We start from the raw sequence: 22,259 nt of genomic DNA, 5'->3' as shown, positions 1-22,259 counted from the left end.
GACCTGCGTTGTATTGACCACACACTTCACAGTCTCTTAGCACGCGTTGGACTTGTTTTACTGGGATCCAAAGATCTTGCTCCTCCAGCTCCTTACGGGTAGGTCGTACGCCCGCATGTCCAAGGGCCTCATGCACGCTCCGCACGACCTCGACCACGTATTCTTCTGGGACCTCCCGTCCTCTGGGAGTACTGTCCCACTTCTCGGTACCGACAAAGACGATCTTTCTTTGTTGGACATAACAGTCCACTTCATCATTCCCACGCCAATGAGCTCCCTCATGCGTGTGTGCTCTTTGATGCTCAACATCTATTTCCAACTGCAGTTTTAGCTCAGCAATCTTTTTCCACAAGTCTTTGTGTGCCACTGGCTTGCCCTTTGCTGTCTCGAAACCATTTTCTTCCCAAATGGCCAAGTCCTCTCTAAGGGCCTGAGCACAGTAGTAACTGTCGGTTACTAACCTGGCACTTTTGATTTTCCTTTTCACCAGCTCCAGCAATCCTTCCAGTACTGCCGTCACTTCTCCGGCTTGAGCACTACCGGGGGCCTTTCCTTTCTGACGGCATTTCTCTTTGCCATCCTGCTTCAGAATAAATCCCCAGTATGCCGACTGGTCGGACCCCTTTCTGGATCCATCGGTGTAGATTGTCCATTCCGGTTGTCCTGGCTTCTCAGGTGTTTCTTGTGGTTTTTTCTTACTGGTGGGTTGTGCTGGCCCAATTTCAAGCTCCGGGTCCAGCAAGATGTCCTCCCATCTTCCCCACCGTGTGTTAGTTGCTTTAGTACTTTCCACAGTCCCTTTTCTTAGATACTTGTGAACTTGGCTTTGTGTGATGACTTTAACTGGTTGTCCTTGTGCTAAGTCTTTCAGCACACCCCAATAGCGGGCTAACACCGCTAGCTCTTTCTCTTCCTGCGGGTATTTCTTCTCAACAGAAGTTAGGGTGTAACTCCACAGGGTAACCAAGCCTCCATTTTCGTTACTCACTTTGATCATGGCATCGTCATTCTCGCAGCTGATTTCTGCCACTAGTCTTTCTGACAAACTTCTTGGCTCCAATCTCACAGCTGCTTGAATGGCCCTTCTCAGTTCCTCTAAGTTCTGTTGATTGGCTGCTGTCCAAACCCAGGGTCTTTTTCCGTCTTTCTCATCGTCCTCACTTTTCCTCAGGCAGTGGTACAAGGGTTTGGCATATTTCTGATAGTTGGGCACATGGTCTCTGACATAGTTGCACAACCCCAATATTTTCTGTAAGTCATTTTCTGACTGAGGTGGTTGAATGTTCGTCAGCTTTTCTCTGTACCCATCAGAGAGTCCCAAGTCCGACGTGACTTGGAAACCCAGATAATTCACTTGGAACTGCCCAAATTGACATTTCTTGAGGTTTAGTTTCAGACCTGCCTTGGTGAGATTTTCAACCACTTTTCGTAGCCTCTCTAGGTGTTCTTCCTCTGTGTCATCGGCAATAAAAACATCATCAATGTACACAGTAGCACCTACGTCCCCCAGTACTTCCATCACTGCTGACTGGAACACATTTGGGGAGTTCTTGTAGCCCTGGGGTAACCTTTGCCACACATAGCTTTTGCCTTTATGGGTGAATGCAGTTTTACCTTGCGATTGTCTGGCGAGGCGTAGGGAGAAAAATCCATTAGCTAGGTCGATGCAAGACTTGAACTTCTTGACTCGAAGAGTTTTCAACGCTCCTTGTGGATTGATTAGACTGGCTCGGTTTGCTATCGTTCTCCGATTCAGGGCCTTGAAGTTGATAACTGGCCTCCAACCCCCTCCAGCCGATTCAGGTTTCTTCACCGCCTGGATGGGGCTGTTGGTGATCGGGTTGAGTTCCTCTCTGATGATTTCTAGGGCACCCAGTTCCTTCACAATCTTGTCCATCTCCTCGACTGCTCCTGGGTTCAACGGGTACTGCCGAACAGGTGGATGAACCCCACCTTCGATGTGATGAACAAACTTTGGGCCCAAATCTCCACAATCGTTCTTGAACCGTGCCACCTGCGCCGTAACGATGATCTCACGCAGCTTCTCTTTCCCAGCCGGGGAGAAGTCACTCTCTTCAAGTTTCTGTTCTGTCACCGTTGGTATGTCGACCGGTTTGTACCAGCCTTGCTTCTCTGATCCTGTTTGGGTCGGGCCGACTTTCACCAATCTTGCTTTCAAACTTGTCAGCCTTCGCTCCAGTCGGCGATGTGTGCCTTTCTTTTTACTGAGTTCGTCTAAGTCTTTAACTGTGAGGAGATTGTAGGGACCTTTCACCCACACTACTCCTTTCCAGGTCCCATATGGCATTTCTTCTATTTTTCCATTAGCAAACTGAACCTTCAGGTGTCCTGCTGTTATTAGGTCTTTGCGGGTCATAGACACCTCCGCTCCTGTGTCTACCAGGTAGGGTACTCCCTCCACTCTAGCGTAGATTTCGTCCCCCTCCCAGTAGGCATTTTCTAGAATGACCCGCGACCTGGACGCCATTACTTTGATGACCCTCCGGCCCCGGCTTTACGGGACTCACGGAGGGCCGTCCTCTCTTCTGGGCTCAATTTTCTATACTCCTCATCTGTCAGGAACTGACCTTTTCCTGGCTGGTTTGATGGAGCCGGAGGGTTGGTCGGTTTCCCTTGTGGTCCTGGTGGTTTCTGCTGGAACGGCCGGTTCCGGAAGTTGGATGGCGGTGCTCCTTGTTGAAACGGTCTGCTCTGGAAGTTGGATGGCGGTGCTCCTTGCTGGAACGGTCTGCTCTGGAAGTTGGATGGTTGTCGGATGTTAACCCTTCCAGGTGGCTTTGCCGGTTGGCTAGCCTCCTTCTTCCTTTTGTCTTCGTAGTACTGCTGTTCCAGGTCGAATCCTTGCACTGCTACATCCATCTGAGCGACCGTCGTGCTTCTCACTGGCAACTTCACGAACACGATCTCTCCTCTGCGTCCTTTTGTCACTTCACGCAGTACTTTCACATATCTCGCAGGGGAAACGGTCTGCTTAAGTGTGTGCCAAAGCGGTTCCAACCGGCTTCCTCTGTCCAGCCGTCCTCTGGCCCTCTTCACCTGGGACTCTTCATCATCCATGTCCTCCAATACCAGCCTTTCGTAGTTGCTCTGTGCTGAATCCGTCCCAACCATCGGGTCCGTGGTCACGCTGGTCAGCCACAACTTTTTGGCTCCTTCATGGTTGGTGGTAGACAGCACGGTTGGCCAAACATCTTTCAAGTATTCTTCATTGTTTTCATCTGCGTTTTTACTCCTAATCACCAGCCTTAGATTCTTCAGCTCGGCGTAAGCGTCCTGTCCTGTATTAGTGGCAGGTAGCTGAGCTGACACCTCTGGTTGTCTCGCCGGGATCTGCGGTCCTGGCTCCGAAGACGTCGCCTGAGGTTCCTCTTCATCAGCCGACACTTCGTCCAGCTGCTGTTGAGTTTCCCTGGAGTACTTGTAAGCGGCTTTCTTCAGTCGTCGCAGCATCACATCATACATAATTCCAATGTATGCGTTCCTGAAGTTGGTAGTCAGGGAATAGTGTGCCGTCAGAGTGGAGCAGGATGGTGTCATCAGGATGTTAGCCCATTCTCCGATTGTCGCTTCCACCTCGAGCTGCACCCGGTCTCCCAATCTGCTGGCCCATCCTGCCGGGATCTGGTACTCGGTTTGGCCGACCTCGGGTATATACGTACGCCGTCCGTCCTTAGCCTGCACTGGACCCCAGGTCACATCTCTTGCCAGTCTTTCAGAGGATTTCTCGATGTCAAAGGTTTCCATTTCTTTCTTCTTACCCCGGTGCTGTCCTGTTCGGAGTATCTTGTGCTCTGTCGGTGGTTGCTTCGGGTCGGAGAGGACGCTGCCGTGATCACTTTCTTCTTCTTCTCTAGGATGTTCGATCTCCGGTTGCTCCTCTTCGTCCTCCGAGTCGCTGATGTCCTCATACTGCTGTTGTCGAAGAGGTTCTCTCCTGGGGGAGTTCAGCGGTCGAATCTTAGCTGGTTTCATCGGTCCTTCTTCTTTCGGGACCGTCGGCTGCTCATTCTTGACTCTTCCCGCATTGGGTTTTCTCAGTTCACTGCGGCTCTCTTCGAATGAGAACTCCTTAACGTACTTTGCTGCGGAGAACCCTGGTTCAACAGGTGCCTCCTTTATCTTTATCCTGGGTGGCTGCACGGCCTTGGCTTTACCTATCTGGGTGGTGTTTGAAACCTCACTCTGGGGAACTTTTAAGGGATATTTCTTGACTTCTTGTGACGGATGGCTAATGCGGCATTGCTCCTCCATCTCAGCTGCCAATTGCACCCCTTGCTCAGTGCGAAGTCGATGCAGACGGGGGTCAACCACCACCACCACTTCCTTGCACACAAAGAAATGACTGTTGGTCCTGGTTATATTTACCACTCCGTTCTCTGCGATCGACCTGGCGGTGTCCCTTGGCAGGTCCGTCGATCTCAGTCCCTGTACGCTCACCATTACTCTTCTCATGCCTTCGTTGCTGGCCATCACTAGGCCCCGCTCGAGTCCGTGCCACATCTTCTTCCGATATTCCTCCAGACTCTCTCCTTTTTGGTAACCGTCTATCGGGACCAAGATTACAGCACCATAAGGGAGACCATAGCCTTTCATTATTATAGAAAGTACTGGATAGGAACACAGTATTGCTGGAAAGAAAAGGGATCCAAGGAGTTGAGCAGCTCAAGCCAGTTCCTGACTAAAGTGAAACAGAAGCCGGTGAAATGGCCAGTGAATCATGTACCATTCCACCCTATCTCGGACTGGCCACCGTGAAAGGGGTGGTTGTAATTAGGAGAACACCTTCAGGGATTTGGGCAGGACGAGCCCTGAAGAAATTGGATTGGGCTAAAAATGGAGTCCTGTCAGAGGAGAGAGAAATGCTGGTTTGGGGAAAAGCTAAAAGCGGCTGTCCGGTTTGTTTAACGGACCACCATCTCCCCATTATCTGGGAAGGACCAGGCCGTGAGAAGCCAAGGCACCAGGGAGCTACCGCAGAGATGCTACAACATCTTCGCGTCTCCCCGGTCACGGTGTTGAACAATACAATCTGTGGGAACTGCCGAGTGGGTTACCTGCCCCGGCTTAAGTTGGAAACCCAATGGGGGTGGCTCAAGGAAAAACCAAGAACTTGTTATTGCACGTGGGACGGAGATGAGCTACACCACTGTCCTGTGTGCAAGGAACAGCTGAGGAGCGGAGAGGTAACACTGACAGGCGAAGCTGAAGGGTGGCAAGTGACAAGGTTTTACAGCTCGCTGCGATATTACAGAACCTATGGGCAAGTGCAGTCGAACTATGGGAGCCCCATACCGATAATATTACCAGGACCTTCCGCCCCTCCGAACACTCCAGAAGAACTGGACCCATGGGTGTGGAATAGGGAAGAAGGGCCCCATGATGTCCTGTGGGATTCTGTTCAAGCCGCCTGGCCGTATGACGCTGCTAGAGCTTCCCTGTCATTTCCACCATTGAATGCCAACCACTCTCCTGTGGTCTTCCGGGTACATCGGCCTCATGCATACCAACCATCAGCTGAGGAGCTAAGTGCACTCCCAGATGACGCCCGAGAGCAAGCCGTTAACGGTGGGTGGATAGGCCCCTGGGAACTGACTACTTGGGCACATCTGATTTTGGAGGTCATCAATGACTGCACAATACCTATAGTAGATCTGCCGGATGCACCACGGGAAGATGGGGTGCGCAGCTCAGATATGTATTACTACACCACTGAAGTGGACGGGTGGGGCAGCAACGCGATGAGACCAAAAGAGAAGTCTTGCCTGTACTGGGTGACAGCGGAATCCCAGTTTCGGGATGGAGTTTTGCAACACCCGGGAGGCGTGGCTCACAGGGCGGGTACGCCCTCTGATCCTAGCACCTCCTGTCACGTCCAGCTGTCAGTGCGCATGATCACCGTCCCCTATAAAGGAATCTACTCAGTCGGAGCAGCCATCGAAGTGGTACCAGACGAGCAGCCCTACGCCACCGTGTCCAGCACGGAGCCGGAGCCTCCCAAGAAGAAACCCAAAACTCACGCCTGGCAGAAGCTCGCCTCAGCATTTCCATGGAAAAAGACAAACCAAGACTGATGGACGCACCGGAAGGAGAAAAACGAGTCGTCAAGTCTGCAGGTCAGCAAAAAACCAAAAAACGAAAGGGGAGACAGTGTTTTGTGACTAGATTGTTCAAAGTGGGGGTTGGAGTCTCATCAGGACTATCAGACAGAGGCCCGTTTTTAAGACTCCCTACCACCTCCATTCTACTCGATATGCCAAGAGAAGACTTCACTGTTTCCAATCCGCTCACCGAGGCCTATTTTCTCAAGTATCTCATATATCTCCGACCCACCAATTTCCAAAACGTCAAACAGGTAAGGGAAAGTGAAGAATACACGACGCCCCCTTCCACGAAGCCACATTTATTTATCCCTACCGCACCGCCTGCTTGGCAAGGAAGAGGATCCGAAAACACGGTTAATTTTGCATCAATCTCACCTATGTGCCCAAGATCTTTACCATGGACTTTTAATACAGTGTATTTCAGGGTACAGGGGATCGAGCTACGGATTAGGTGGGGTCCCCATTATCTTGAACCACTGCAAGGACTGTATTGTGAAGTTTCACTCAATGACATGGTCATTTGGACCACTTCACGAAGTATGGCGAGAACCATAGTAAAGAGGGAAATAAATCCAGAATGTTACATATTTAATAACACCAGGCTTCCATTGAAATTGGAAATAGACAGGGTCTACCCCAATCCACCACACCAGAGGATTTATACTCCGTCATCCTGGGGGTACCGCACTAGACTAACTCTGCATGGACAATCATTATACACCTACATCTCAGTGCCTGCCCCAATAGGGTACAAACACGAATCCTGGTATGACCAGGCGCTGAAAACTGGCACCGCCCAAGGCGCGTTTCCTCGGCCGGACTACTGGAGGGTGTTCCACTGGAAGTGGGTGTGGAGGGGGTTGGAGCCTGACTTACCCTACCCCTCTCCCATATTTACAGCCCTGCAGCAGAGAAGGGCCACCAGACGGGTTGGAAAGAACCCTGCCAACCAGGGCCACCTCAAGGCTTTGAGGAAAATCTGTGCAAAGCCTGATACATCGGACCCCAGAGAAGCACTAATCTGGCCAGGATGGATGCTATCGGCATGAAGTGCCGGCCTACAGACCCGGGGTTGCTGGATGTTACATCGGAATCAGACAGCTCTACTGACGCTGACGACGACTCGGAAACCTCTAACGAACCTTTGCTACGGAAAACGACTACGATAACCGGAAAATCCCTATGCCTGAAAGGGCTGCTAACGCTTCTTGCCCTGCTGTTTGCTGCTGCTGTTCTTGCTACTATCTTCTACTTCATCGGAGTTGGACCGTGGTATCTTACGCATACAAGAGTCACCTATGGACATTCCAAGTACGCTAACTTCAATTGTTGGAATACAAGCACCACGGCTATTTTTGTACCATGGGACAACGAAACTTCTGTCCAGAACCGAACCGGACTGTTCGCCAGAGACAACGGTAAAAAGTACGTCGAAAGCCGAGCCTTCAAATTGAACGACTCCACACTGGACGACCTTCTGAATTGTACCTGGGAGATCTACAACTACGACTTCCTCGATACCGGAGCGCTCTGCTGGATACGGGTTCTGCAAAACAAAGAACGACGGACCGTCAGATGCAACTGGATTCACCCGGACCGAGGTATGCCAGAATGGCATTGCAACATGGCTTGTCGATCGCTGCTACTGTTGCCAAATCAAGGGTACTGGGATACAGAAGTAGTATACCCAGCCCCACACAGGTCCTCAGGCTGTCGAGCCTGGCTTCCCCGAGAGGAGTTTTGGGGAGATTATCACCTGAACTGCAGGGTGGATGACACCATCCCAACAGCACCGCCGGGGAACTGGACCTTTCGAAATGCCACCCGAGGTACTGTTCCAGTTAACACAATGACGCCGCCTACACCTGATACTTTGACTAACATGACGGCTTTCCTGATCAGACAAGGACCTAGACGGTTTATATATCAAGCCGACCAACAACACTGTTATAGACACCACTTTAGTTGGTTAAATCCTTGCCTCTGGAACAAGTTTATGAAATGTGCGGGACAGAACTATATGGTTTCAGCCATAGAAGAATACTGGGCTGATTTGTGGCACTCTACACGCCCACTCCGTACAGAAATTGAAACCTGGCTGAACAACACATTCCCATGGGCATACATAGCCAAAGACCAAACGTTCTTTATGGGAGATTTCCCAGAGGGGACAGTGCGCTCTCTTACTGGGTTAGATGAGCTACACATTGCCAATTTGCGTACACAACTCCTTCCAACTCCTGATGACCTTCTGAGCGCTCCTAAAACGGACTTTGCAAAAATTGACAAGTGTGTTGCGCACAGAATTTTTGAGAGCCTAAATGACACCTGCTGGAAGAAAACCCTCTCATCGCCACGGTGCGACCTCTGGCAGGTCGGCAACGCTTTGCACTCTACCTGGAGGTATAACTGCCCTGATCCTGATAAAGCTCCTACGGCTAAATGGGCCCTACGAGCCTGGTACGAGGATTACTACCGGAAGTGGGACTATGAATGGTGGGGACTCCAACAACACGAGTTTGAAGCCTGGGTAACACCATGCCTTACAGAATCAACAAACTATTGGGTCAAGTACCAGTACATTGCTACGGTCTACTCTAAGGACCGCATGATTTGGCCTGGGATTTTTTGGAGACCAGACAGTTACGTCAGCCCAAGACCTTGGCGCATGACTTGTAAAAACAACACAAGAAATATCCTTGAATGTGTAATAGGTTTAGCCAGAAGACCCTGCCAACAGCTTCGCGGCTGGGAAAGCTACTGCAAGGACCACTATGCAGATGAGTATGACACTCACTCTTCTGAAGTCACTTGGCGAAAATTCAATGGAACATGGAGAAGGGCAATAGTGAGCGGAGGGACGTGCACCGATGCGATCCTAGGATATCATCTCCAAAAGCGCAAGAACATCCTTGGCCTTCCCGTTCCGTTCATCCCAAATCCCCTTATAGCCATCGCCGAAGGACATGCTTTCCGAAAAAGTCTGTGTGATGGCAACATCGACTCAGGGTTCGAATGGGTAGGACCTAACCTGTTGTATTCCAATCTCACCTGCTCAACCACTACAGAGAATTGGCAACAATGTGGAGAAGGCGCTGATCAACATGACTGTTACTGGTACGAGACTATGGGGGCAACATTGGTGGCCGCTATTTCTGAGGTTGCGGAAGAAGTTGCTCATGTGGTGGAAGAAGGCCTCAACATTGTTGAACAATGGTTGATGAGTGCTTTGAGTCTGCTGTGGCCATACCTCTTGGGCCTCCTGGGCGTCGCTGTGGCGTTGATCATCGGTAAAATCGTCCTGGAGGCGTGGCTGAAAGCACTTTGTCGTTGCAAAAAGAGGAACTACCAGCCCCTCCCCCCTAAGGAGGAGCCTACTTCTGCATAAGAGAGAGCTGCCGTGTGCCTGCGAACCATTCAACCTTCACCGCAGCTGCCGACACCACCTGATCCAGAGCGACCATCATCTCACATCATGGAAACCAACTCTTCAACCAACTCTTCAACCAACTCGTCAAATCCCAACTCACTTTTTGCACCGATTCAAGTGAGTACCCTTGAGCATTTGGGGATTACCCTGGCCTGGGTAGTCTTCTGCCACACCGGTCCTTGGCCCAGGGGGCATCCTATGAGGATCTTCGTAGCGCTACAAGGATATGCCAAGCTTATCCTCCGTCCCATCGTGCTCCACAAATGGGGGTTGGCTTCATCCCTCTTCGCTTGTTACCTGATGGGCCGTACCCGCATCAATTGGCGCAGGGGCGTTGTGGTCTGCCTATGGCTCATCACCGACACCACAGCCCTGATACTGGAATTGGTCCTTGGGGGCATACAAGCCACACGAACCGCCCCATTTAAGATCCTCACAGCTGTTCTAGAGGGGCTTTTTGCAGTATCCATCCTCATCTACTTAGCGCGCCAGGCCTTGTCTATCAAGGGTCGGGGGCGGCAAATTTGGATGCAAAAGTGGATAATTCTGGCTCTTTGGGCAACGGTTTGGGGGATCCTGGTGGTCCTCTACTGGCTCCGTGAGACCTCGGACCTAGCCATTGTTGTATGGCTGATGACCTACGCGGCAATATTCCATGATTCAGCTCATGTCTATGATCGAGGTGAACCCGCTCCAGATCATGACATTCCGGCTCCTGTGATTAATTCACCTTGGCTCGCAAAACAAGCCGGCACACGGGCTTAAACCAGCCTACTCTCTCAGCTTTCGCTTTCGCCTTTTCGTCGTTGTAAGTACATGTAGTTAATCAATAACCACTGATCATGAAGTTACCTGGGTTACTGTTTCTCCTCAGGCATCAACCTGCTGTGTGGGGTGTGGAATCACTGCAGAATCTTATGGATTCATTTGGGTTGCATCGTCTTCCCTCCGCTGGTGTCACAAATGCGTGAGCAGCAACTTTAGCAATGTAACGGCAATCCTCTGCGCCACAGGGCTGGAGGATTTGCCCTACATAGCGGATTACACATCTAGATCCCTGGAACGGGTGCACAAAATCGTGTGGACCTCTGCGTTTGGCCTAGACGACGACGACTTCACAGCATCTCCGTTGTATACGGGACTACGGCTGCCCGTGATTCATAAGTTATGGGAACACCAACTTACTCGGCAATGCCTCCCAACTCTACACCTGTTGGATGGCCGAATTGTGGCGGTGGGCGACTACCTTCCGCCTACACGTCCCGTGTCTCCAGATTTGTTTATCGACGTCGGATGCCAAGCCAGCAGTGCGACTAACGAGAGAGGTACCCAAACTGAGAACCTCAGTTCATCTCCCCAAGCATGCCAGACTGAGGACATCCTTTCCCCTTCATCTCCATCACCAAGTGATATGGATTTCCAGGATCTGCTGGCAGAGTTGGACGGCTACTGCAACAATCCATCAACGCTGCCAGACTTCGGCTTGGACTTGCCTTCGCCTCTGCAGCCTCCACTGGAACGTTCCACCCTTCCCGTCTCAGGTGAATCTACACTTGACAACGATTTGGGCGCAGACCACTGGCTTTCTCCGCCATCCAATCTGTCGGAGTATGAGGTTGTGGATTCCTGGACACCTTCATCGTCTCCGGTTACCTGCTATGAGCGGGACATCCTCACTACCGATTGTGGTGATGGACTTGATCTCTTTTGACTTTGGACTTTGTGGTTTCTGCGAAGCACCGTCCGATCTCAAGGAGGGGGTGTCAAGAAAACTGGCATAGGGTGTGAGATCCTTCCGGGTGCATGCAGAAAAGGTGCATAGAGGCCTGAGAGAAAATAAGTAATCTTGTAGTTTGATTAAGAGCTAATTAAATTGAATATGAATGAATAGTACAATGAATACAAGTAATCACATAATAACCTTCTGAAAAGCATTTTCTGAAATGTGCTCAGTAAAGATTTCTGTAATGATTTAACTGTGGAAAGATATGGTTGATGAATTATAATAAGTGAGAGATGTGATTGATTATTAACTCCGATCAAACTTGTGATAATGTGAAGTTGTAATCATTTGAAATTAATTCAAACAGGTTTAACAACAGGTTGAATGTGTTTAATGAGTTATAATAAATAATAGTGAGTTAGAGGAGAAGAGAGGAATGCAGTACAGCCCTGAAAACAGGAAATGTCGCAAGCAGTTCTGAACAGATGGCCAGAGCGCGCAGGATGGATGGTGCGGTGAGTTTGGCTGAAGCAACGGGCAATGAGGAAGTACAGGACTTTCCACTACGGTCAGCAAGAACAGGTTGAGACAGGTTGAGAAATGTGGGGATTTTTTTTAATCAACAGCAGATGTGAAGAACGTCACGTAGACCAAACCCTCCCCATACACACACATGGTGGGGAGATGCTTAAAAAGGGGCTGAAAAGAGGAACCAGTTGTTCCCAGTCCGGCGGCGCAGAAGGAGAAACAACTTGCAGAAGCAGATTAAACTACGGACCGCACTGCAGAACCACGGGGAAGCTCGGACTTCACACCGCCAAGAAAGGACTGGGTCCCATCGCCCCACCTCTGGTTCTTTATTCGACTGTTGGTCTCGTCTCAACCCAGCCATCTCAGACTCCGCAACAAGACTTGGAGGAAGGACAAAGGTCCCTCAGGGATGAGGAATTGGGTTTCATAAAAAGGATTCGGACCCGTTCTGCTTTGTCTCCTTTCTACGAAGGGTTTTTCCACACAAGGCAAAGACCTCAACCAAGGCTGCTAGAAGTTCCTGTTGCCAAAAGATCCGCCATCGCCTGGGTATGAATTGAATCTGCTCATTGAAATTCCATTTCAGAACGTGCGACTTAACTGCTAGGGAAAGGAATCAGGGTAGTAGGATTGTACATGTAAATTTTATTACACTGTTTTTGAATCATATACGATTGATTATTGATTTGTATGTCGCATATCCCTGCTTAAGCTTGCTTAATAAATTTATACTATAAAATTCTAATGAGGTTGGTGGACATTGGAATTAATAGAGTCATTTAATCTTTGTCCAGTTCTTTTAATTAAGGTAAAACTAATGTACATGATTCCAGTAAATAGGAGGCTTCATAATTTCCTTTGGTGAGAGTAAATAATGACCCTGGGACTTACATCTAAGTCACTAAACATAATCTAGCCGGTTCCAAGTGCAAGTTACGATTTAGAAAGTGGGCTACCGTTAACAGAAGTGGTTATTGGAATTATGCAGCTGCGAGGGCTACTCAGCTGATTGTTTCTTAACTGTAAAGGGTCATAACTTCTGGATTGGAGGTAGTTAGAGCTAGACGAATCACTTTCGCCACCAGTTTAAATAGATTATCTCTTATAGAGTACTTTTAGGGTAATACCCAGGTCTCAGAGATTTTCCGGACCTGTTAGACGGAGAACTGGTCAGTAGGCAGCCCTGGGGAGTAGTGAGGAGTGGGCGGGGCTGACTATTGCAGGATAACCTTCAAGACATTGTAGTCAAGCTTTGTGAGGTTCCAGAGCTAAGTGAGATTCCAGTTATTTTGCAACAAAATGCTTGCAAAACATTTTGCAACATTTCTTTATGCTATTGGAGTTCACTAACAACAAGCCCTACCAGCTGCAGGGATTCTCTCCATGGCCAGTGCTAATGAATCATGAATTGGCTCTTTTTGTTCTAGTTAGATAGCTTCGTGTTATTGTGGATTGCGCAAAAAATAATAAGTAAAATGTGTATGCTATGCTGTGACTTCTTGAAGGTTCCAAGGATGACAATAGGGTTAAATAGTCAATAAAGTATGCATAGCAAATGTAAAACTCTTACATAGTTGAGGTAGTAAATATAAACAGCCAAGTGATAAGTTGTTCTGTGCATGAAAATATACTAAGGTAACACACATGGTCTTGTTAAAACACTGGGCTGTTTCATGGGGGTTTGTTGTTGTACAATCAATTTATCTTCTACATGTCTCTAAATTAGAGACGTTGAAACCAAACTATAACTTTAAAATTAATGTACAGAGTGAACAGTTTTTGCATCAGGATGATGTCTATATTAGCCTACTCTGTCAACACAAATTGGTAGTTAAAGAAATATGTTTTAAACTTTAAGTTTGACACCCTTTATATTGAGAATCTACTTTTTTTTAAGAACTCACTGTTATATCCAGATCTAATAATAATAGCATGGATGCATTTTGCCAGATGAGGCTACATGCGCGACAGCAACTGGATGGTGCTTCATGAGCCAGACTTAAGTTGAAATATTGTGTCGTTTTGATAGCGTAACAGTCTTCTTATTGATATTACTGCTCATCATTTTCAAATGATACAGAAAAAACTGTTTTTTTATGTCAGGATTATATCATTCTTCTTTTTATAATTTTTTCCCCCTTTTTCTAAATAAAGCCACCTCTTTGTTCTTTTCTCCAGTCTTTTTGGCAGGTGCGAGGGATCATGTGCCACCTGCTCTTTGTTCTCACTCTGTTTGAACAAATGAGCCTTGTTGGGCAGTCTGCAACGTGTACTTCAGGAAGGATACGTGTGTGTGTGCACATCTTCATATCTGGGCAGAGAAATACTGGTCCTTGTGTTTTTATAGCTTAAGATCAAACATGGCCAGAGCGTCTCTGCGAGCTCATTAGTCTGGAGATCCTCCGTCAACGGCCAAAGCACAATCTTGTTTTAATGAACAATTACAGTGTGCCTCCAATGTAGGATAAAAAACGCTATGGCAATCACAGACTGAATATTATAGTTCTTCACATGTATTTTACCTCATATTCGTAAAGAATGACTCCCAAGATAGTGCTGTGCTTACTGTAAAACCTGGGGTTATATCCGCTTTGCTATTGCAGTCTTGCTTTGAAAGATACCCATAAATTATATTACAATACAGAACTGTGTTCCTTTGTAATATAGGTTTTGCAAACCTTTATTACAAACCAATTAGATGCTGGTGCATCTCTAGCAATGAACTCATCTCTAGCAAACTTTTTCTTTAAAAACCGACATAAATATTGTCCAATTCTGAGAAAGTAATTTTTTTCTAGCACAATTAAGATGCAATTAAAAATAAGTTATATATTTTTTAATATACTCCTTAACATTTACAGATTTTTTAAAACATTTCAAAACACAAAAGTAACATATAACATAGAATAAATTTTTTAACTTTTACATTTCAGTTATAAGTGACTGTGTCTGACATTTATGCATTACAAAAGAAAGAAAACAAAAACAATAAACAAAAGTTAGAAGTTATAGTATTAGAACACTAGATTGTAATCCCAGAAATCTTCAACCGTGATTCATTTAAAATTCAGTACAGATCTTGGAGTGACATCATATAAAGTATAAAATAAAAACGCTATAAATTAATAAGGAAATATTTTTGTTAGAATAGTTGTTAGTTGAAACAACATGAGCAACCCAGTGGAGATTGATGGATCAGGTGAGATAGATCCTTGGCAGCATAATGGAAACCTCTTTGTGTATTTCCTCTATGATAAACAAAACCTACATTCACTGGAGGTTTTCCAGTGAATGTAGGTTTTAATTGCTAAATGATGCTTGTTGGTTGACATATAGAGGTTGAAATCTAAAACCAACCCTCATAAATTGTGATCTTCCTCGAAACTCATTCTGCGGCACCTTGCTGGTATGAAATTGCTCGATTTGAGTCACTGAAAGTGATGTGCCGAGAAATCTGCAGGTGATCAAATATTTTCAGCTTAATGAGCTCTGACACATGACTGACTGGCTGTAAACTCAAAGGTCCAATCTTTTATACACCAGTGAACTCGCTCTGAGATCTACTGGGGCACATTGAAAACAACACTCTTTAGTCTAGACTTTACTGCAGGTAAAGCTGCTTTGTTTCAAAGTTGTATTTAAAAAATAAAGTCAAGGAAACATTTAAATAAAACTTTCTACAACATAGCAATATGTGTCAGAGAGAGAGTAAGGCTTTCATCAGATAACAGGATGGATGAACAGATTACAGCAAAGTGAGTTTGTTTAATCCTTTTCTGCCTCGATCGGTTTTGGATCGAATGTGGGCAGCCTTTTGAAAAGCCCAAAGTTAAAGAAAGATTTACATTCTTCAGAAATTATTATTTGAGACCTCTGATTTCTAATGTGAAACTAAAAATGTGTTCTAAAGTAATAGTAAAACCCTGAAACTACTGTCTCACACCTCTGTTCCAAAGCAGGAACTGGTTTGAAATTATTTTAAATTTAATTCCTGTAGCTCATTATAGTTCTTAAAGAGAAACTGGAGTTGACTTTCCAAAGATTTCCAACGACAGGACAAAGCTACTCATTGGTTTGTAAGAAATTTTACTCTGAAAAAGTGTTTTAAAACAAACGCAGTCCTTTTATCATGTGTGTGTAATTATAGGGCAAGAAAGGCAACCCTAGTAAGGTTGTGAACACATTTTCCATATGAGCGCATGAACATGAATGGTTAATTTAGAACCACTGAGAGCTCTCCTGCTGTTCTTGGTGTTGGGGGAGTTGCCTCTGCTGCCGTCACGGTAGATAGCTTTTCTCCTGTGGTACGCATCGATGCGGTGGTTGGGTTTGTCTCTTCACAACAGGTGGGGCCTTTTTTATTTTTCCATTCGTTCTGTCGCCTGGCTTCTCCAGCTAACTTGACAGAGCAGCAGAGAGACAGGGGCTGACAGGTGAGAGGGGGACAAACAGCAGGAGAGAAACACAATAATTACACTGATGAAGGAAGGCCTTGTTCTATTCTGGTGTCTCAGTAAAATCACAGCTGTGACAAGGAGCCGGCATGCACGAATCCAGAAGCTACTTAATGGAATTCAGACATCATTAATTTTCCAGAGACGTCTTTCATGAAGCAGTCCTGTTAACCAGTCATTGTCAACTGATCTCAATCTGACAGATCCTGAAACAACTTGTGTCAAGGCCAATTTATTTTGTAGACGATGCCACGGCTGGGCTATGATGTATGATTTGGCCTCTGTATTCTCCTTTTTGTTTTGAGGTCAATGTTATCAAAATACACAGGCATCGCCTATTTGTATTTTTTGGAACAAGGTCTTGCTTTTATATGTTCGTGTTTGGCTGTACTATTGTTAAATAAATATACCAAAATGTATTAACTCCAATCCAATGATTTTAAATACTAGATATTGTGAAGGCAATACACCCTTGAACCTATTCACACATTTATCATGTTGCATCTATAAACTTCAGTGTGTTTATATTATTTACATTGGGATTTTATGTGATGGTTGTCTACAAAGTAGTACATAATTACACAGTAGATGGAAAATTATGTGTATTTACTTTAAAAATACTACAAATCTTAAAAGTGTGGGTTTTTTACAATTAATTTTACTTTGATACTCTAATAAAATCCAGTGGACTATTCCATTCTTACAGATGAAAAGAGCATTGTGCAAATGCAAATGTACCATCTAATTGAGAATCTGTGGCAAGATCTTAAAATTGATATTCACAAACACACTCCATCCAATCTGACTGAGTTTGAGCTATTTTTGCAAAGAAGAATATTAAAAAGTTTTAGTCTCTGGATGTGCAAAGCTGGTAGCAAAGGATTTGCATCTAAAATTGCACTGATTCCTGGTTCTACCAACAATCCAGGGCGCGTGAATAGAAACGCATTTTTCAGTATCAGTAAAATACTTCAGCTTTTGTGTTTTATAATGTGACAAATTATTTTAGAAGTTTCATATGAAAAGAAACTTCATGGGTGTATTTTTGGTTTTCTGCCTTTCATGCTAAATGGAAACAACCATTGATTCCTCCTACAGAAGCCTCCGGTTTTTTTTTTTACCGGAATGGGTGTTCTGACTTTCAAAAGCATTCCTTTCACCTTTTTCCACCTAAATGGGTTTGTGTTTACAGTTCATAAAAATTACAGTTGGAAGGAAATTCTCCAGCCACAGCAGTAATCACCTGTGTTTACTCTCTTCTCAGCAACTGACGCTGCTCCATGTGAATAGCAACCAATGCTTGGACATGCCGTCTGAGGAGGACAAGATGGTCCCCACCCTGAGAGACTGCAGCGGCAGCCGCTCCCAGCAGTGGCTGCTCCGTAACATGACCCTGAGCATCTGATCCTTCACCTCGGCATTACCTCCTCCTCCTCCTTTTCGTAACCCGACTTGCCATCCACACCCTCACCAGGTGGCACTTAACACACAACATATGCTTCCTCCTGTAGCTGCCTGGCCACCAGTCGCAGAGATGCTGGGATGCAGCAGAGGATTAGCTTCCTCTATGGATTCGTATTCTGTTGAGGCGGGCCTCGGGTTTAAGCAAGGCAGCACCTGCCTTTCCGACCACATAATGAGGAGTATCTCTAGACTGTGTCCAGGCTGGGAGAACGATGCATGGGGTCTGAGCATGTAGAACACGCATTTGCTTGTAGAAACTTCTCTGCTGGAGGTCAAACGCATGAACAGAAGAGTTGGTAAAATATTGAAATCTCCAAACATGCTCGGCAATGTTAGTGAGTGCATCAGATCTTATCAGCACAGCTGGTTTGCTGCTCATCTTTTTTTATCATCACTATCTGCTCTGCTCAGATAAAAAAAAAAGGTTTACCCTAGGATTTCTAAAATGAATTCAGTTAGAAAGTGTGGTGACAATGCATGAGGTAACATTTTATTTCTGTTCACCTGGGCTTTATAATAAAACAGGAGCTAGTGGTTGCATTTATTACCTTTCTCAAAAACAAAGAGGCATATATTCTGGAAGCTGTGGGTGTTTCCCATCAGAGCAGCTGCTGCCACCAGAGGGTCAGCATCAACTCTGTGGGAGGCATGCTGTCAAACTGTTGTACAACATACCCTCTCTGACACTGATACCATTTTTTTTGCTCCCTTCTTGTTTGACAGGACACTGCTGTAAACTTTGTGCTCATTTTAGAAGGGGTATCATGCAGAGCTAACAAGCTTCTTGTCAGAAACTGGAGACCCATGATCACGTGTTGACACCTGAATTTGTAGCCATGAAATACATTAATCTAGGGAAAGTGGCTCATAAAAAAACACTTTATGAGCTAGGTGGGGCCTTTTTTTTCCCCACTCGCTTATTTTCCCATAAGCGAGTGAAGGTATTATTGTGCCCCTTGTTAAATCACTAAGTACATGTGACTAACCACATTTTTGGGGTTCAATTTTCCTAGGGCAGATACCTGTCAGACCAATAGAAAACGCTTTACAGACCAGAAGCAGATGCTTATAAATTTGTTTCTTCAAACAAAACTTGTTTGTAGGTTTAATTTACTGGTACTTATCTATTTTGAAAAACAGTAAAATGCCAATTGAGATTTAGTTATGCTTTATACTTACACCAATTTAAGTATAAAGCATAACTTTACACTGGTTCTAAAATGTATTTGCCTTTTAACATTCTCACTCCAAAGCATACGCTGTAAATTTTACCATAACTCTAACTAAGGTCACTTATGGCCTAAATTAGCAACCAATCAAGCACTGCAATCAACAGCCATCTAGTAAAAAAAAGTATGTTTCAGTTGAATTTCTGTTGACACACTTGCAATGCCATACTGTTGTAGCTCAAAACTGATTTAATTGGATCCTTTGTCGTGAAAAAAGAAGGTACAATTTTTGTTCTTTAAAATACCTCAAATATTTTTTCTTGTTTTTGTGTCAATTATGAAGGATGTCAAGCATTGTATGAACAAAATACCCATTTTTTATATTATTGTAGTAGGAATTGGAAGAATTATTTTAACGCATTGTTTTAAGCAACAGAAGAAAGTGGAATGGGATCACAGTTCGTTCCTAAAACCATGAATGTGGACTGGAATGTTTTTAAAAGGTTCCAGTCATTGTCAGAAGGGAGATTAAGAAACCAAATTGTGCTGGAGCGTGGTTGTAATATGTGCCTTCAGACACATAGCTTGTTGTTCAAACGTCTTTCTGTTGCCATGTTTTCATAGATAAAATCAGAAGCATATGCATATATGAAAAAACAGCCATATCTCAAACAGGTTCACGATCCCATTCATTTCTTACACTTCAGCAGGTGTCTGCTACAGTGTCATATTCATCTGATGCCCATAGAAATGTGAGAGGGACTTTTGATTGCACCGCTATTCAGGATTTGAAAACAGATGTTGTACATAAGGCTGTGAACTTGTTTGTATCACTGTTGATGTTGTAAATAAAGAACCGGTTATTTTTCTATGATCCTGTAAGTTTGAACACCCATCTGTTTAAAAGGTGATTGAAAGATTTTGAAAAAGGAAAAAAAAAATACTGAAAAGTACTGAAATACTGATTTTGGAATATCGGTTTCATAATTAGACTGTGTTTTGATACAGTGCCTTGCAAAAGTACTTATACCCCTGATTTAGATCAAAGCATATTTATATTTTAGGATTGCCTAGTCCTAAATTTGACTGAGGGCCTGTACTGACAAAATTAATGTTCACAGATTATACCAATCAACTTTGACTGTATTTGGGCAAATTTGCAAAGAGCAGAATGAGTCAGAATCTACAGTATATGTGCATATTAGGTGGAGATGTAAACCAAAAGACTTGCAGCTTTAGGATATCAAGTTAGAGACAATAGATGGATGGATGCACCATATGAAGCTTGGAAAAAAAAAGTTAATGTTAATACTTTCGCAAGATACTATAATTACCCCAAAGATAATCTGGGATCACCTTAAGGACCTCAGGTAAGAACACAGGAGGAAGTAACTGTTACAGCTACTTGAAATCTTCACAGAATGCTTGCTTGGCATTCAGAGTACGTTTTGATCACCTCTTTTATATTATATGTTAATCGACTGTCTTTCCAATAAAGTGCACAGAGTAACACGGAAATGTAATGTTTCATTGTGCAGACTGCAAAGTGATAACTGTATGTTTTGCCTTGTTTTTTGTTAAAATAAAAAATGTGAATACAACATTTTCCTTAAATTCTCTGAATTTACAGTGAGCTTCTGAGACCCCTGCACATCTCATCGCCAGGCTTCATGTGGTGTCTTTGGTAAATTGGGGACTGTATTTTACAAAGAAAGAAAGGAGTGTTTTGCGATGGATGTTACATTCTCCTTTTGTCCAATGTGTATAAGGAGCCTGTGGTTAGCTGACGAAAGGACTCCTGACATGACTCATTCTTCTGTGTACATTTTAGCTAAGAAGGCTTGACCTTTCAGAGGACTCTTGCTTTGTTAAACTCTGAAAGGGGGAAAATTACTCTCCCTGAACAGGGCTGAGAAAAGAGACAGAGTGAGCACTGAGCAGTATGAATATTACAGAGCTCATCATTATTTTAAAGAGCCTGTATTATTCTTTTGTTCCACCTTTACACTCATTGTGCCGTAAAGCCGTTTGTGCTTGTATTAGGTCAGCACATTTATGTTACAGGAGTTCACAAAACAAAAAAAGAAATTTGGACTGTTCAGTAACAATGATATTGAACTCCCCCCAAACACGTAATCAGTAGTCAGTTGCTTCTTGCTCAATATAACTCTGCCAATAGGAGACAGATGTGTTAAATATATGCTTTGAAGCTTGTTAACTTCAAATGAACAATGTCAGGTTTTGGTCACAATTCATGGCGGTTCTCAAAAGTGTACAAATCTCTTAAAATCTCAGTTTTTTGTGATCTATAAAAATGAGACATAGGTAAATCATCTGAAAATGTTGTCCTGTAACATTTATGAAAAATAATTCTGAGCTTACACCTCTCTTCAATTCGAGGGATCAACCTGAGATACAGTTCAACTGCCCTACCCGGATTTTCATAACATTTGATTATTTACATCCTAAAAACAAAGTCATAGTTTAGAGAAAGGTTGCCAATGATCCTTGACTCCCCATGACCTGAACAAAGCTACCCATCAGGAGGAGACTTGACTTTTCCTGAAAGATGATGAAGTCATGAACAGCTTTAAGTATCAGGCCAAATCTTTGCAGGCCCTCCTTTGTAAGAAATTGAAACAAAATCTTCCATCTTGCCAAAAAGATGTTCATTTCTGTCTTCAAGAGTTTCTGAAAGGAGAAAAACAGACAGAGCAACAGACAAGATAAAATCATGATGTAACTGAGGATGTGACCTTAGCGTTCATCTTTATAACACCAACAGTGCAGCTTTGACCCAGGCATCACACCAGGTGGCTTTAACACCAGAAATCTCCCCTCACACTCTCAGGGGGGATTTCTGCAGTCAGCTGCTTTCTCTGGATTTTATTTAGAGCTTCAGAGTAAAGTTGGAGAATACCAATGCACACTACAGTTTCTGTTCAGAAAGAAACTATTTGAATATAAAAGGGAGATAGACTTTTTGTATGCCATACATATCTTCAATCATTCCCCTTTTTGCATGTTCAATGATATTCAGTGAACCTCTCTGAGGTAATCTCAGTAAAGCCATTAACAGCTCCTGAAGAGTTGACAACACATCAGTGATCCACCATTTTCTCAGCAGGGACCCTTTGGGGTCTGACTGAGGTTTCAGACACTCTCACACCTGTTGGAGACCAGACACAGGCTTGTTAACCGGTCCTGTGAGGATAAGATACGGTGGTATTGTGGCCAGGCCAAAGGAGTGCATTAAGGGGTGCGATGGCTTTGAATACCAGTCCTAATGGAAGCCTTATCAGTGGCTGTCTGAGGCACACTTTGGCTCTTGAAGGCAGAACGTGCTCAAGGCCGCATAATTTCCAG

The 22,259-nt window shown here is 44.8% G+C and overlaps 1 protein-coding gene across 3 annotated transcripts in view; it reads left to right on the top strand.

Annotated features, from left to right (window-relative positions):
• galnt13 (polypeptide N-acetylgalactosaminyltransferase 13) overlaps positions 1-20,496 on the top strand; it is a 59,491-nt gene extending 38,995 nt beyond the window's left edge. For 2 of the 3 annotated variants that reach the window (XM_032568279.1, XM_032568280.1), the window contains one exon: positions 17,525-17,613. Coding sequence is in view for 1 of the 3 variants with exons in the window: in XM_032568281.1 (XP_032424172.1) it covers positions 17,525-17,665 (141 nt within the window). In the remaining 2 variants the exon portion in view is untranslated. Of the gene's footprint in view, positions 1-17,524 lie in introns of all 3 variants that reach the window. The other variant, XM_032568281.1, reaches the window with a different exon arrangement.
• Positions 20,497-22,259: the final 1,763 nt, after the last annotated feature.

This window comes from Xiphophorus hellerii, chromosome 7 (assembly GCF_003331165.1).
Source record: "Xiphophorus hellerii strain 12219 chromosome 7, Xiphophorus_hellerii-4.1, whole genome shotgun sequence".
In the NCBI taxonomy this organism is placed as follows: domain Eukaryota; kingdom Metazoa; phylum Chordata; class Actinopteri; order Cyprinodontiformes; family Poeciliidae; genus Xiphophorus; species Xiphophorus hellerii.
Note: the sequence above shows the minus strand (reverse complement) of the source record. Positions and strands in the feature narration are given on the sequence as shown.